General features: G+C 41.0%; 1 protein-coding gene and 1 non-coding gene across 4 annotated transcripts; one reads left to right on the top strand and one right to left on the bottom strand.

Annotated features, from left to right (window-relative positions):
- Window positions 1–309: 309 nt before the first annotated feature.
- On the bottom strand, window positions 310–10042 carry caly (calcyon neuron-specific vesicular protein). 3 transcript variants are annotated; one of them, XM_030093822.1, is made up of 5 exons: window positions 9920–10042; window positions 4889–5051; window positions 4321–4437; window positions 3715–3828; window positions 310–625 (listed from the first exon to the last, which is right to left on the bottom strand). In XM_030093822.1, the coding sequence occupies exons 2-5, from the start codon at window positions 5015–5017 to the stop codon at window positions 353–355; spliced, it is 633 nt and encodes a 210-aa protein (XP_029949682.1). In that variant the 5' UTR covers window positions 5018–5051; window positions 9920–10042; the 3' UTR covers window positions 310–352. The 3 variants fall into 3 exon arrangements, with proteins under 3 accessions (XP_029949682.1, XP_029949684.1, XP_029949683.1); XM_030093824.1 differs by having other exon boundaries at window positions 310–622; XM_030093823.1 differs by lacking the exon at window positions 9920–10042 and adding an exon at window positions 9396–9476.
- Window positions 10043–15607: 5565 nt separating this feature from the next.
- Window positions 15608–15823, top strand: LOC115391174 (small nucleolar RNA U3). The gene has a single exon (XR_003931735.1). It is a non-coding gene; the product is annotated as a small nucleolar RNA U3 (small nucleolar RNA).
- Window positions 15824–17162: the final 1339 nt, after the last annotated feature.

Below are 17162 nucleotides of genomic sequence, written 5' to 3'. Positions count from 1 at the left end.
CTGCAGTCGTGACTCAGTAACACTGTGAAAGTCAGACAGGCACATTCCTGCATCTAACCACAGTAACTCACACCACACACACACACACACACACACACACACACACACACACACACACGCACACACATGCACACACACACACACGCACACACACGCACACACACACACACACACACACACACACACACACGCACATGCACACACTTCAGTAATTAATTCCAATACCTTTAAATATCTTGGCGTGCCAACTGTTTCAGTAGTAATAATGAAAAAAAAAATCTAACCAAAAACACAAAATAACTGTATTCTCATCCTAATCCTCTCCTCTTATATCTTCACTTGCATCGATGCCTCACTCCTCCCCCTCCAGCACCCCTTTCAGTGATTCGCCGTCTTGTTTTTCCACCTCGGCCTGCTTCAGGGCGCCGATGACTGGTAACCATGGCGATGGCATCACGGGCCCGGTCCTCTTGACCTGGTTGAGGTGGCTGAGAGCAGCGTACCGCGTACAGTCGTTGGTGCTGAGCTCCAGCTCCGCCGCCTCCACCCCCTCCTGCTGCTGCTGCTGCTGCTGCTGCTGCTCTGTGTAGAACATCTCCAGAGCTGCAGGCGTACAGTGCTTCTGCTGTTCCAAACAAAACACGAGAGGAGCATCCTCAGTCCCGCTGACTCAAAACAATCCACCCTGCTACAAAACAATCATTGCATTTCTCTATAATTGAAAGATCATTTGATACATTTTTAATCAGTGACTAACAAACTTGAGTATGCACATCTGTATGTTGCTGAATGCATTCAGCTCATAAACACATAGACAGCTTATTTAACTTTTCATTGAAATGTGATTCTGTATTCTGCTTCACGTCAGTGCAAAGCAATAAAAAGGATGCCATAAACAGAGACCTCATTGCAGTTGTTGACATGTCAGAAAATCCAGTGCAAATGAGTGCTCTGGTTTTCTGCTCCAGGGACCTAAAGAAATTCAAGGTAACGTGCAGCCCTGATCACAGACTCTGCTTGTCGTTGCGCCGTATGAGAAAAGTTAGGTTTAAGTCCTGGTTCAAGTCCCGGTTGAATAGTTGTAATGAAATTCAAAGGAACAGCTCATTGTAAAACTCAGATGAATCCAGGACAAAGTGTTATGAGAGAAAACCCTTTAAATCCATGCAGATAACTAACTATCATGTTTTAAAGTTAATTATGATTCTTAAAAAATCAGTTATTAAGACAATGACACGAGAGACTTTTGATAAAGAGCAACATCATGTGGATTCTTCTGCTGCTAAGACAGAACACGACTTGAGCAAATGTCAAATAAACACTTTGATATCAATATTGCAGCATGATTGACTTTTGTCTTTGAAATCAAGAAAATATACACAGGTGACGTTGATATATGCAAACTCTCAGACAGTATTAAATCACTATTTACAAAAATGAATGAGATCTACAAGTTAAAATCAAAATTAAAAAAATGAGGTAAACTGGTGTGTATAAGAGACTAAACTGAACATTGGCATGAAAGGACAAAACACAACATACACACAAATTACCTTCTGAATGCATTTAAACTTTAAATGTAAGGTTCATGTGTTTAACAAAGATTAAATAACATATTGTAAAATCACAGATGCACTGACAGTATTTCTCCGATTCCTTTTTTTATCAGGTTTAGTAGAAAACCAGATATAACTTTATACAACCCCCATGTCTGCAAGTTAAATTAAAAATGGAAGCCTCACTTGGAAAGAAGTATCCTTTACAACATTTATCATTACTTCTTTTTTTGTATTTTCTGTCGAAGATTTCGTCCATTGGTCCATCTTATATCAGTTTAACCACTTCAGGCCTTGTTAACTGTGGACCATCACTAACACTCACTATCACACACACTCACTGTCACCTACAAGTGACCGATCAAGCTCGCGGGCCAGTTTTTTGTATGCAGGAGTAAACTGAAGCAGCTGAAGAAAAACCCACACTTCGCACACTGAGAACATAGCCTTTCACGCCAAAAGGCCTGGTGTCAAACCCGTGGACTTCTCCCTGTGAGGCAACAGTGCTAACCACTACACCACAAGATATCGTGGACAATTTGAATCAAATCAAAGTGGATGCTGGTCGTGTTGGTGTGTTTAGAAAAGATGAGTGAACTATCCAGTCTGCAGGATCCACAGCCTGACCTCTCCTAGCAGCGAGGGGTCGAGCTTTAAAGGCACGGCGGCGGCGGTGCAACCCTCCATCCTCTTTGTATGTCTGCAGCAAAGAATTAGCAGGGGAAAAAAAAAAGAAAGAAAAACCAAAAGCAACTGTAACAGAGAAAACTTCAAAAGCCTAGCCGGAAGGTCCTCCCCGACTCCCCCCTCGCTCTCCTCGCTCCCCCCTCACTGTTAAGCCTTTAATCACAGTTTAGTCACGCTCAGTCCTAATTAAAGACCCCTCCGATTCACAGGCGGGCATCCCAATCTCTGCCTGACCAGAAAGCGGGCTCCGTCGCGCCCTCCCCCCTTCCCTCTGTCTCTCGCACTCTCTCATTTTCCTCTGCGAGACTCTTTAACTAACACGCGTGGCGGCACTGCTCCGTTCCACCGGGAGACTCTGCTGCAGGGCGGCAGTGAGCTTCAGTTTCCAGATTCGCTTTGAGAGAACCCTCTTCTAATAACCGAAGTAGGGAAAAGGAAACAGCAGATGAGACAGAGCGAGTACTGCGAGTGGGCGTCACGCAGACAGAGATGTTGAAGGGTGATTGAAGGAAACGCCTCCGAGAGAAAGTGTTTTCGCTGCTTACATGAAGATGATAGAAATGTTCTGCATTCTTGAATTTCTGTAAATCACATCAATCTATGCGGCGCGTGAGTGTATGCTTATTTAACTCATGTTGCGGAGACATAAATCTTTGCACGATGCCCTGATGTGGGAACTTGTCTGACGTCTGGAAACATAATGTAAGTTTTGGTGACGTCAAACAGCATATTTTAAATTCAGTTATCTTAGACGGATGAACCAATTACTGTTTATTTCACCCACACAGCCAGTTTGGTATTGCTGTCAGAACTGGTCAGTAGATCCTCCAGGCAGCAGTCTCCCTCTCCGAGGCAGCAGGACTCATGTCTGCCAGTCTCAAAACACTGAGGTGTGAAGATGGAGAGACGTCCGCTCGCAAAACCAACACGGTTTGATACATCTTTAATTCATGAAATAAGAAAAAAACGAGGTAAAGAGACCAAAAAAACCCACTCCATTGAAATAATCCAAAACCATGTCAAAATCAAGCATTTTTGATATGAGAGCAAAAGAAATGCTGCAAGAATTTTTAGCCACACTCATTCTAGTGAGACATATTTACACAGAGACACTGCGATCGCGCATGTCTGCCAGTATATTGTGCCTCAACACAACACTGACCTACACCCGATACATCTACCACTCAACTTTGTCCAAGGTTAAGCCGTCAAAGAATTAACGGCATCAATACAAGGTGCTAACCTGTTTAAGTTTTCTGGGTTTTTCACACTGATTGGAGTCTCACTGAAATCCTAGTTTAGCTGATGGAGAAATTAATTGGAAGGAATAGTGTAACGTTCTACTACAGTAAAAACTACTTTCTGGAAAAGAATTTTTATGACCGTGTGCATCTGTATGCCTGTGTGTGTCACGAGCCATGTGCACGTGCCACACATGCACGTGCGTGTGTCACGTGCGCGTTCTGCTTACCTTTAGGACGAACCCCTCCGGGCAGGTGAGCTGGTCATACCACATGGCTTTGTACATGAGCAGGAGCAGCAGGCTGGTCAGGAAGGCCAAAGAGATGAGGATCAAACCTGTGATCTGAGCAACAACACACACATGAACACACTATTTCTGACAAATATTCACTGTTTGTCACATACAGCAAAAAAAGCCCAAAAAGACACAAAGCTGGAACATTGATAAAACCATTTAAAACTGGCAAATTGTTCTGTTGGAAAGCTAAAGATCGTTATTCATTCAGCATCAAACATTAACCTTCAGCCTGACTTTAAAACATACACTTTTCTGCAGAGCAACAGCATTTCCTCTGCCAGTGTTCCCTGGTAATAAAGGAGCTTATCTGTTTGTCTCTCAGACATTTATACAACAATGCAGCTCTTTGGCACAGAGGGACGAGATGGAATAGGATTTGGAGCTACATTCATGATTTTGTTAGCACAGCAGAATCCCTTCATTGTTGGTTTTTCTTGGGTTTTATCAAGAAAAAAAATAAAATAAACACAGACGATATCACCAAGCTTACTGAAAAGCAAGTATTTGTTCAGATCTCCAGGAATCAGACTGTTGTACCTTTGCTTTCTCTGAGACGTCGCTGTAGAAGTTGATATTCAGCTTCTTAATGTTGGGGATGTAAAGCTTGCTCTTCTTCTGGTGCAGCTGGTACTGGGTGGACGTCTTCACAATGACCTGTGAAAGCAGCAACGCGCCGTCACTCCGACCGTCCTGGAAAAAGCTCCTAATTATGCATCATGACCGGAGGACGATGTGGTCCGAAGCGTTCCGTGTGAAGCAGTTTTTGCACGTCTAAAAATACACAATTTAATCGATTCCTCAGAAAGACATCAGGGAGTTCAGAGTGTTTTTATGTTAATGCTTCACCATCAGCTTGTGTAACATCCTGTGCAGCTAAGTGCATCATCCAACCATAAATATGAGAGCGAGTGCTTTTTTTCTTATTACATCATGCCTTTAAAAAGGTGCCTGCGTTGCGTGGACTCGTGCCAAAGTTTGAACTATATGGCAGGTGAGGAAAGGTAACTACAGCCAGCGCCGTGTGGAGTGGAGTGCAAGGCAGGATGGCGTTCCCATGTGAATTCTAACGGTCAGACGCATAAACAGATCTGCCAGCTCTGCTTACCTTGTCTGCAAAAGGCTGCTGGAGCTGGTTCACCTCCAGGGGTGTGATGAGGGGGATGTTATCGAAGCCATCGTCCGCAGATGGCTGCTTCTCCAGCTTATCGGACAGATTGCTCCCCAGTTTCACCATGGCTGCTCGGCTGCCTGAAAACGCCCAGGCGGATCTGGATATCAGACAGAGACGAATCTGGTCAGGGTGACTCAGACGGGGTGCTTTGTAACCAAATGTGGCAGGACACAAAATCAAACCGGCAAAGATAATGAGAAAAACAAAGCTAGTCAACCATCACTTAAATGAGGAGAGAGCGACAATACACTTTATTACGGAAAAAAAATGTGTTTTATTTATGCATCCATATAAACAGTCGTTGATTTGTCGGACTGAAATAATGTTTGATATTATGCAAACAAAATACAATGCAGGTCTGCTTGTGAAGGAGCTTTAATCATTATAAGGAGGAGATAGAGCATATATATTATATCCCTCCATGCGCAAGGAGGGACATACAGACCACATGTTCCTCCCATCCTCACTAAAAAACTACTTTGACTGAAAAAATTTTGACAATCATGCTTTTTTCCAGTCAGAGCTGCTTCAGGCTCCACAGCCACTCAGGGGGCGCTGTGTGAACGCAAGGTGGGCGTGTCTGTGAACATGGTGTCAAAAAATATAATTTAGAAAATAAAAATCTTAACATTATCTTTTCTCACATTAATTTTTTTTTCAACAGATATTTAATATTTTTGTTCTTTAGATATTTTATGTCATTCAGAACCTTCCAGTTGTCAAACAAGAGTTAATTTTAAACTTTTCAACAGTAAGTACAATTCAGACACACAGTATGCTGATGAACTTTAAGTTCTTCATTAAGTAGTGAACTATTACCTTTCATTCCTAGATAGGGTATTTTTAATTGTCACTTCATGAAAATGTAGGAAAATTAACCTGAATTCGACTTCAGGTTTCCTGGATGACACTGTGACCAAACATTCCTAACTGGTTTGTGATTAATTTAAACAACATTCTAATTTTCACCGGTCCTCAGGTCATAAGAAAGTTCATTTCTAAATACATCAGGAAGTGAAAAGGCCGCCACCAGGTTTCTGTGTGTGGATGATAATGGCACAGAGTAAATGTTAACGTGAGAAAAGATCAGAGATGGTGAACCTCATCGATTGTCCAGCCACACCCTTTGAAATGAGGGGTTATGTCAGACCATGACAGGCCTAACACTGAGAAACAGACAGTAATACACACAGTACAGCGTCACGCCTATCAGAGTAAATGAACTCAATAAGCAAGTATTATGACAGGAAGTTAGATCACTCATCAAAAATATGCAAACTCCACATTCAGACAGCTGGGCGGGTTTGAGAAACCAACATTTCTATTGAGGTGATAGATTCTGACCACTGTGCTGTTATGGAGGATCACTTTATTTACCAAATCGTCTATTTTCACTCTGAATTCTTTCTGACTGTATGGTTTACATGAGCACTGAATGAAGTGATCACACCCTCATCCCAATCAGTCAGTGGATCATTCCCATGATACTTTGCACTGTGACTTTGTTCATTTGTAACACGCTTGCTTCTCTGCCTTTTGGCGAAGACGGCGGTCGTACGGGTGATGAAATCCTTTTCCTGGATGCGATGGCGATGACTTAAAGCGATACTTCAACATTTTGGCAAATTGGCCCATTTAGCGCAATTCCTTAGTCATTTCGAACAGCATACTTACTTTTTTTGTGAGGGCGAGCTGTTGTTTATTCAGAGGTGAGTCGGGGAAGGTTTTCGGGACGGACACAATGGAGGTGAATGGTATTTTTTTGTCCCCCTCGTCAAACTCATTAAATACAAAATCCAACAACCCCAAAACACTTTGGTGGACACGTTATAATCTGCACATTCACTACACTGTGAAATATTAATGCAAAATTATGAGATTGAGTTGTTTATGCGAAGATTGCTAAGACGGAACTACTTGCATCTGGGCGTAGTGATTTCAAAAGAAAAAGGAGTTCCCAGTATTTGCTTCAGTGTCGTAACGCTACAATATTATTTGTTGGTGTTCCACAGCGTAGTGAATGTGCGGATTATAACGTGTCCACCAAAGTGTTTTGGGGTTGTTGGATTTTGTATTTGATGAGTTTGACCAGGGGGAAAAAAAATACCATTCACCTCCATTGTGTCCGTCTAGAAAACCTTCCCCGACTCACCTCTGAATAAACAACAGCTCGCCCTCACACAAAAAAAGTAAGTGTGCTGTTCGAAATGACTAAGGAATTGCGCTAAATGGGCCAATTTGCCAAAATGTTGAAGTATCGCTATCGAGGACATTTATTTTTTCCGGACGTAAGTTTCTCATCTGCAACTTGTTCCATGTTGGAAATATTTCCTGATGGGAAACAGTTTTGTAGCAGATTGAAGGGAGCTGTTTCCTATAGTTTCCTTTCAGTCTGCTTTTACTCTTTTATTGCTGCTTTTTGAACTGTTTTTATCCTCTTTATTTTTTTTAACCTATTCATTGTGATTTTGACAGAAGGTGTGTTTGGTTCCTCTCGGACAGATCCGAACTGTGTCCCGATCCTGCCGTTAAGCAAAGAACTTGATGCAAGTTTTTTGTTTCAGTCTCCTGCACGGGACTCCAAACATCACGCACGAAGCTTTGCTTGGTGATTATTTTGTAACAGACGTGCAGAAAGCTGTGAATGTGGTTAAAGCGTTGCGATGGGTCATTTACATGGACATAAATACAGAACTAGGGTTACTCCCCCTCCTCCGGTCACCTTGTAACTTCAATCAGATAGAGCCGATCCAACCAAATAAATGTGTTTACGTGATGTAATTTAATCAGAACGGCGTTTGACTGCATTAGATTGAGAATCTTCGCGTAGAGCATGGTCACTGTGAGCATACAGCTCCAGAATGCTGGACTTTTATCTCAAAATCACATTGAATAAATTCATGTTTGACATCTTATTTGCCAGTAAACAAAGTATGCCCACAGAGTTACAATATTTAAAGTGTTAAAAGGTACAGTTTATACATTTTAAGTGATGCCACTTTTTTCTCAGAGACATTATTCAGTCTGTTGAGTTTCAGCACTTGACAGATTTCTCAAGTCAAAATTTTCTGCTGCTTCTTCTTTTCTTGAACTGAACAGACAAAAAGTGACTCTGCAGCGTTTCTGTTCTGCGATTGACTGATGAGCTTCGTCATTTGGGATTTCTCAGGTATATCGCAAGAAAATATAACACACTACACCTTTAAACCCTCGACTGTTAAGTTTTTGGCATGAGTTCAGCAGAACGGATCGAGCGAAGTCATTGGTATGCTTTAAGAGATGCATAGCAGTAAATTGTGTTGCCTCTCGGCTGAGCGGCTCCACATTTTCCCTCCGTTCTGAGTGAAGAAACAATAAGCTATGACATATTATATGACTCAACAAGAAAGCAATCAAGCTTTCCAGCGTCAGTATGCCAAGCTGTTCCTTCAATAATGGCCTGGTGAATAATTTAGAGAAGTGATGGTAATTAGCAATGTAGCTTGGGGACACGTTCAGACGACACAGGGGAGTCTGTTTTGATCCCGTTCATCCAATCCGACCTCCTGGAGAAAACATGTTTCATAACTTCAGTGTAATATCGTATCGAACTGAGCCCCATCTCCTTCTCCTCCGAGTCTTTCCTCCTTATTATTTGTAATCAACATCTGAATCTGACTGCCTCTGAGCTCTGATAGCACTTCGATTTTCTCTGCTCTCATCAAATAGTCCCAGTGAGAGGAGGGAAGAGGTGAGGAGCCACTTACCTCATCCACACACTGCAACACAACACTCCCCCCAAGCAAAGGGCCCCACCGCCTGCTGACGCCAGTGACTCACAGTGATGATACACACACCAGGAGGCAAAGAGCTATAGCCTTTTTTTTTTTAATGAAGACATTCCTGGTGCAAAGAAAAGGTGTATTTGATGAAGGCTGATTTCCTGAGGCCTCTATTTCTGCTGTGAATGAATGAATGAATGACACCACTGAGAAGAAAGGAGGCAATCTTAAAGAAAAAAAAACATGTATAAAAATAGAACAATTCTGAAGTTCTGCACTTGTTTGTTGGGCAAAAATTGTTATATTACTCATGACAAGAGCAAATAGCTCCCCACGTGTGGGTGGTTAAAGTGGTCATCTGCGCAGACCACCGTTTCTCCTCCCCACAGTTGGAGAAGTGTGGGTACGATGAATCATCCTGGATCTGTGATTAACAAATGAGTGGAGTGTTGCTGTCTAACACTCAGTGTTCCCACACTCCAGTCAGGGAACAAGTCCAGCAAAGGAAATGCACAGCCACTACCAGTGAGTCACATTTAATCTGCTGTCAGATAAAAATATTGATGCTCAGAGATAGAAATTGTCTCTAAAAGGCTGAGATGTGTGACAGAGCAGGGTGGTTTCTGAAGGGCTGCTGTGGGGAATAAAAAAAAAAAGGTATAAGAGCAGAGTTCCTGCACCTGTGCTTGTCAAGTTCTTCAGGGTTCACTGCTCATGCATAAGAAGTGACTGCATTGAGGGCTGCTGCAACAAATACAGGCAGGAGAGCTGACATGAGCAAACAAATGTTCAGGAATTACAGAATCCTTATCCTCTTTGTCATTGTGCAGGTTTCCTAAGTGACTTCAACACTTGATTAATGTCTAAAAAAAACCTCCGGGATGAACAATGCCTATTTAATCGCAGGCTCTTATATAATGTGGAGTTACATTAACGCGCATTAGAGCGCAGGTGAACGGGTCGCAGCCAAACACAGCCGAACAACCGGGACCGAGCCTTCCCCGTCCGGTCTCCGGAGCTCAGCTTTCAGCCTCCTCAGCAGCTTGTGATAGAAGTGATTCTCGCTCAGAATGAAATATTCCGCAGCACGGCGCTCAACCACATCTATCCGTGCGCACGAGCAAACAAACAAACAACAAACAAACAAACAAACAAACAAACCTCGGGCATAAAGGCGAAGCAGGGCGCTGGAGGGGGAACTTACCGTGGCTCCGGCTGCTCTGCTCGGTCCGGTGTGGCAGGGCTCGGGTCTCCGGTTGTCGTGGTGATGAGTGATTCACGGCAGGACTGCGCATGTGAAGCAGCCCGGAGCGGCTCCGTCCTGCCCGCCGCCGTGAGGGCTTCAGGGACCGGCGCCCCGCAGGAAATCACGCTTCTGCCGACAGTCGGAGCGGATTCGCCGAGCTTTCAAAAGTGAAAGGAAAGTCCCAGACTGCGTTTCCTCTCATTGAGCAGAGGTGGAGAAAGTGCTGAAAATCAAAAAGTACAACTACTGCTTCATTAGTTTGAATGTGCTCAATCATGACTAAAACAGCCGCTTGGAGAAATGTTAGAAAGGCCACAAATAATTCGATTAAATCTAATCTAATTTAATATAATCAATATATTATCAGTGTCAGACACAGCATCTCTTATCAACCAGATGCGATTTTAAATAATGTAGCTTTTATGTAATTAAATACATAAATATGACCGTGATTTTTTTAACGTGACATCTGATTTTTCTCAAAGTGACCAAAAACACAGTAAATTATAAAATTCTCTTTTTTTTTTTTTTTAATAAGATTGTGCTGGGGCTACTTTTTCAGGCATTTCCAGGTTAAGTTTGAGTCAGATGTGTGACTGATTCTGGATCCACATCAAATTACACAATAAGCTGATATGGATATTGGCAGGTTAAAAGATGTTTTTTCACATAAGTGCAGGAATATTTGAAAACACAAACTCTGCTAAAACTTTTTTTAAAGGATTAATCATCATTCACTTAATAAAGCTATACAGTATTTAAAGATAGTATGTTTTTCACCAGAGTGAGTGTGTTTTTGGCCTTCGTGGTTTCATTGTAAGGAAATCGCAAAATATGAACAGTATATAGGGATTCAAGCATGGTTTGAGTTTGTGAAGATAAAACCAAAGTCAAATAATAACAGACACAGTGAAGCCCAGCTGCTTTTGACCTACTAACACATATCCCATGACCTGGATGACCCGAGGAGTCTTCAAAGGCATATTTAAACATTATTTACTCTTGATCCAAAGGTATCTAGCTGTGAGCAAGCGTTAGAAGTAGGGTTTTTGTTGTTTTTTTGTATGGTTGTTCACTTTTCTCCTTCACAGTGGAAGTGGGGAGGAGGTGACGACGGTGATGATACGGAGGTGTTTTTTTTGAAGGGAAGTGGGAGTTATTTCTGAGCATGTATTCATGCGTGTGTGAGCGTTGGAGGGGGAAAGAAGGGGGTGATGTGTTGGTGAAGGAGTGGGAAGAAGGAGCCAGCCTTGCCTGCAGATTTAGACCAACCTTTTCATGGAGAAAGGACTCACGCTGCTTTCCTCTTTGACCGTGCCTGACTGTATGAATTCATTAGGCCTTTAGGGAAGCGCTCGTCCAAAAATCAGCGGCGAGCCCCCCACGCCCCCCTGCCAAACCATCAATTGGGCCTACATTTATTATTTTGACCTTTCCTTTGAGGGGGAGTGACATCAAAGTGGATCCTGGACTGGGTCCTCTGCGAGGAGACGGAGGTGTCATCCTCACAGTGTGAGAGGCAGACTGCCGGCCTGCGCTGGTTTTGTTTTCCGGGGAAGAGGAGAGACAGAGTCTGGGTCAACATAATTAAAATGAGAATCAATTAGGTCGCCTGTATGGAGGGGAAAACGAGTCAAACCAGGCGTGTTAATGTGTTTACTTGTGTGTTCCCTGTGTGAAAACCCTATCTATCGTCTGATTTACCCCTTTATAAGACACTCATCACTGCATGTATTTGAAAATTATACACATCATATGAAATTTTGAGGGGTTAAAATACAATTTGACTGTACTTCGAGACTTTAAAGTAACTTTAAAGAAGCATTTTTAATATTCCAAATACACAGTCTTTCAAAGTGATGTAAAGCTGACCAAAATCGCACACGCTTAAATACTTGTTAATAAAAATGATCTGAATGACTTTACTCCCCTTAACTACATTCTTTACACACTTGAGCATTACTGTACTATCCCTGTGTTATTTAAAATGTATTCTGTCTTTTACAGTAGTTTTCTGCTTGCAATATGTTTTGATATTGATGAGATAAATTCATCAATCAGGTGATCTAGGAGGGAATAGGAGAGACTTTGTGAAAGGAAATTGATGAAAAATACTGGCGTTATTTCTATTGTAAGAAACACTACAAAAATAATGCCTATCCTGATAATTATAGTTGATCTTTTTTCCTTTGTTGTAGCATTTTCTACAATTGTTCATCACCAGCACCACACAGCATTGGCTTGCGAGTTCGCTGTTACATGATGTAAGATTTCAAATGTAAAAAAAAATTAAAACATAAAGCTGAAACTGCAAAAAAACCTTTACGTGACTCAATTCAATGTCATTTCTCCACAGCATCGACCTGTAAATCACAGCCTCAGCTCTGCAGTGGGTTCAGGAGGGTCTGTGAAGCTCTGCGCTTCTCCACCCTCCTCCAACCAAAAACCACCTTCCAGACAAACATTGCCTTCTTCCAACAAAATCACTCAACCAGTCTGTGGCCTTCAAAACCAACTCATCTGTTTCTCTGCTGCCGTCTGGAGCTTCTCACTTCTTGCCCTGCAGTCACACAGACATGACTGCCTTCTTTGATATTGGTGTTTGTGGTTCTTTGTTGCAGCAAACACAGCAACTTATTCCAGCATCTTTTAATTGTGTATAAAACAAGCATGTTCCACTGGGTTGGCTCATTTCCAGTGAAGATATTAATGTCAAACAAATATCATGGAGATAATACAGACTTTAGTCTGCACTGTAATCGATGGTAATAGTTTTTTTTTTTATTCTAAAAGCTTTTATTAGTCAATTTCATATCCTGTTGGTTTGAAATTAATAGTACATAACATTTATATTCACACCTGGAAAAATTATCAATACATTAGTATTTGTTTCAGCAAATAGTCTATGATTTCATTTGAAGGCCAAAGCGTGTTTTTTTTTTTTTTTAATCAAATGAATAGCCACAATGAGTTACACAAAAAGTTAGAAATGTATTAAATGAAAATTGAAGACATAAAATTGTTTCAGGTATTTGAAAAACAAAGAGTAAATTATTTTTGTTATTTTTGCTAAAATATATGTAGACAGAATAAAGTCATGAAAACAGAAGTTAAAACAACTGAAACAAACTAAAAAGCACAAGATAACAGTAACAAAGTAAATTTGACATGTGTGACTGAATTCAGACAAAAGAGGAGGTTCGTGAGACAAAGCCTTTGTTCTTCCATTAAAAATACACTACATGACAAGTATGTGTACTTGAAAAAAAAAAACCATGAAGGAGAAAAACTGTTGAAGTAATAAAACGTGTTCACAGAAAAACAAGTATCTTTACAGGTAGCGCCATCTAGTGTCTGGATCATCACATGACTACCGCAGCAGAGACAACAGCAGAGTCAGGGACTTTTCCTTTGGGAAAAACAGAGAAGTGAGCAGCTTTATGATGGGATGCAGGAGATTATATCAGGTAATGTAATGTAATAACATTCAGTAATGTAATAAAAAGGCAAATGATTATTTTAGTATCATTGTTGAGAGCGTTGCTGAGTGTGTATCTCCTATGAATAAATATGACTGTCCCATCCACAATGTCTATTTTTGATAAGCAAACTGCACAACACCTACAAGAAGCTATTATTTTCAAGAAATGCAATGCATTATTACAATATTGGCAATACTTTTTTTCTCTTAAAAGCTAGTCCTTAGTGTAATAATGTATTAGATTATTTTTAAAATGTTATTACAAAAATAGTTGAAATATTCTCTTAGTATGGGCACTGGATTACATTATTAGCTCTCATTACTGGTTGCTACACCTACTATAAGAAGGCAGCAGCAGAATGAACATTATGCACAATATTTCCACTGAAACTGGTTTAATTTGACTTTCCTTCTCTGACGTGTGAAACCAAAACTGCTGTAAAACAATCCAGACATCAGCTGTTCATGACAGACATTGAATTCTTCCTCTTTTGTGTTAATCATTGTCATGTGACCTCAATGTTGAAGTATAGTTGAGAATTTTACCCTTTGTCTGCAAAAATACAGAGAGCTTGATCTTTGTTTTATTTAAAGATGTTACTGTTCCGGTTGAAAGATGTCACACTTCTTTTAAGATGAATGAGTCATTCAAAATGTGAAAATATGATTTCAAAAGTCACAAATCTGAAAACAAAGCCCACTACACATTAAAATGACAAGACTTGATGTGGTGATTTTACCACCTCTATTTAAAAGAAAGAAACAATCGCTAATAATGCAGCAACATGACACAGCTGGTATTCATGAGAGTTGATAAGTTTGATGATGATAACCTGAATATTTATCAACGAAAGGCCAGTTACAGGGTTGAGAAAGTATTCATTTCAAAATTCCCTTAAGTTTCTGTCTATTTTTGGGTACATTTTTGAAGGAGAAATGAAAAATAAGCCTGTATCAAACTGTACCAGTTTGATTTCTTGAGTAGTTTTAAAAAATCTAATCTGAAAATGTGCAATAAATTCAATTTGGAACAAACTGGTAGATGAATTTGATTTGCATTGAAACTTCATAGTTTGCATTAAATTTGAAATAAACACTCAAAAACTTATCGAAGTATTCTGTATGCACAGTGAAATTCAGTCATGTACCATGCCTGCTGCGTTGGGGGCCTCGGGGACTCGCTCACGCCTCCGATTAAAGTCTGATAACACTTGAAACCACAAGTGACTTCCAGTCAAAGGTGTTAACAAACACACTAAAGAACAACACATGATGCAACAATATCCACATCGATGCACTTGCATCTCAAAAGCATGGAGTTAAATCTGCAATTTAAAAAGTGAAAGCGACTTTATCTTCACTGTATGGTAGTTGAAAACTGGTCCAAAGTCCCTTCATACAAAGAGACGAAAAAGAGAAAAACTGATAGAAGCTGAACATTATGACAGGTGCAGGTGAACATTACTCCATCACTCCATTACTACATCCATTGCGTTGGATGGAGAGCGTCTGTGAACAGCTTTTTTTCCAAGTCTTACCAGAGATTCTCAACTGAATTAAGGTCTGGACTTGTGGACTTTGACATGTTCATTTTAATACCTGGATATTCTTTGATCGGAACCTTTCCATTATAAACTCTTGCTGTATGTTTAGGGTCATTGGTCTCCAGTCTTTTGCAGACACAAGTTCCTGTTATTCCATCTGAACTGTGACAATAAACAAGTTTTTGACAATCAGCTTGGATCGAAACAGGACCAATGCCTCCATGGAGTTGGTTGTTTGTTTTTTTTTTATGATGAAGTGAGACGTTTTCTATTCATTTTTTGAAGTGATGCAATGAAGTGCTTCCTCCGCTCATGTAGAAATTATCATCATCATCATCATCATCATCTGAAGCGAGTCTGTTGTTTGTGAAGATACCGGGAACAGCATGACGTGTGGGTTTCTCTAATGAGAGAACGTACATTTATGGGTGATTTGGAATGAGAAACACCAATGTGGGAAAATGCAAAGTAAAACTGAGGCAATGAAATTTAGAGAGTGTTTGACTGTTGACTAAATATGCCCTGCCTTGGCCAAAGTTTGTGTGTGTCGTTGTTGTGACAGACCAGTGATGGGAAAGACTGTCCCATTCAAGGCCACTGCTGTTCGGACTGAAGGAAGTCAAGACTATACTTTCAGGGATCATTTCTATAGTTCTTGACTTGAGAAATGTGTTTCTAAAGTGTCTGGTCTCGCTACCCACGATGATGAGATGTAATATTCCCTCCCTGAGCATGAAGACGGCAGAGAGTAGGCCTCAGTTCATATGCTCTCTGCTACTGATGATTGCTCTTTGCTTTCCAAGTGGGCATTGAGGGAGGGAATATGTTCAGAGTGGAAACAGAACTTACTCGGGATGTTATGTTAAAAAAGAGACTGAACCATTATCAGAGTAGCTCATCACAGGTCACTCAAAGTAGTAATGCTCACTCAGCTACAAATGTTAATTCAGTGATTGTTGAAGACAGAATTCCATTCAGAATAGCCAAAATTCATGTGTGAAAGAAAAGTTGTACTTCCAAGGACAGTGGTTCTCTGTTCTTGTATTTGTTTTGATGTCTCACTATAGGATATTCCTCTGCATATGCCTCAGAAGCATTTTTTCTCATGACGCCAACTCTCATTGGCTGGTGATCATGACTAGAATGGAACCACCTGTTTATAGATTGGAGCTAACTCAGCTGCTGCTCCATCGCTGAACGCTAGCAGCCACACCCACAACCCTCCTGCTTCACCACAGCCTGGACAGTCGACTGCCGACCACACCTGAGGGAAGGATTGTTATACGCTTTAGGTCAGCAGCTGATACCATCCTGGTCAATTAGCACACCAGCTAATTCATGGCGCCTCAGGTCAACTAACCAGCTTAACCATGAGTTAACTATCCAGAGCTCCTGGCCCTTTGGGCCTGGCCCCTGAGTGGTGTTAATTTAAATACTGCAAGGTTCTCTCAAAATGTAATTGAGACTGTTTCAGAGTGCTAGAGCATCCCCTACTAGGTCTTTATGACTGATAGTGGAGGTGTTTTTGAGGCACATGTCCTCTCAGTGCATTGACATGATTGACAAATAAAAAGTCACTCCACAAGAAAGGTGTTTCTGGCTGCTGTTCCAGTTATGCCACTTCCTACGCTGACGTCAGATTTTAAAAAACTCTACTTGACATGAGAATGAGTGCACCGCCATACACTAGTTTTTAACCCTGGTGTATGAAGACCCGACATGTACAGATGGTGAGGTGGAGAGTTGAAACCAGATTCATCTCATTCATTTATTTCATCACATATCGACTTGTCAAAGTTCCAAAGGTTTCATGCAGCTTTTATAAGAAAACAGCAGCATGTTTCCAATTTTTTTACAGCATCTTAATTAAGCTGCATTTCAGACAGACATCACACCGCGACTCCAATCAGGACTTTATATAGCTGTTAGAGAAGTTTCCCAGATTGACAGTGTTTCCCTGCTGCAGCGCTGTTTACATATCAGCTTTCTGCCTAAATAAATACTTTTGTTTTGTACGTTAAGTGTTCCCCAACTTGTATAAATAGTGCTACCTGAAAAAGTATTTTCCTTCTCTTTCTTTCAAAAACAAGTGTCATGTTGCTCGGAGCTCAGAGTGTCATGATCAGGTGTACCCCATAATCTTGATCGTGCTGAGCTGGGGGTTATGTTATGTAAA

The sequence above is a fragment of the Salarias fasciatus genome, chromosome 6 (genome assembly GCF_902148845.1).
Source record: "Salarias fasciatus chromosome 6, fSalaFa1.1, whole genome shotgun sequence".
NCBI classification, from domain to species: Eukaryota; Metazoa; Chordata; class Actinopteri; order Blenniiformes; family Blenniidae; genus Salarias; species Salarias fasciatus.
This window is presented reverse-complemented; position numbering and strand designations above follow the sequence as displayed.

Excerpts from the sequence above, each read along its gene's own strand:
- caly (XM_030093822.1), bottom strand. The coding sequence starts at position 5,017 with ATGGTGAAACTGGGGAGCAATCTGTCCGATAAGCTGGAGAAGCAGCCA. Across the intron at positions 4,438-4,888 it reads AGCAGCCTTTTGCAGACAAG|GTCATTGTGAAGACGTCCAC; the intron begins GTAAGCAGAGCT and ends CTGCTTTCACAG. Across the intron at positions 3,829-4,320 it reads ACGTCTCAGAGAAAGCAAAG|ATCACAGGTTTGATCCTCAT; the intron begins GTACAACAGTCT and ends GTTGTTGCTCAG.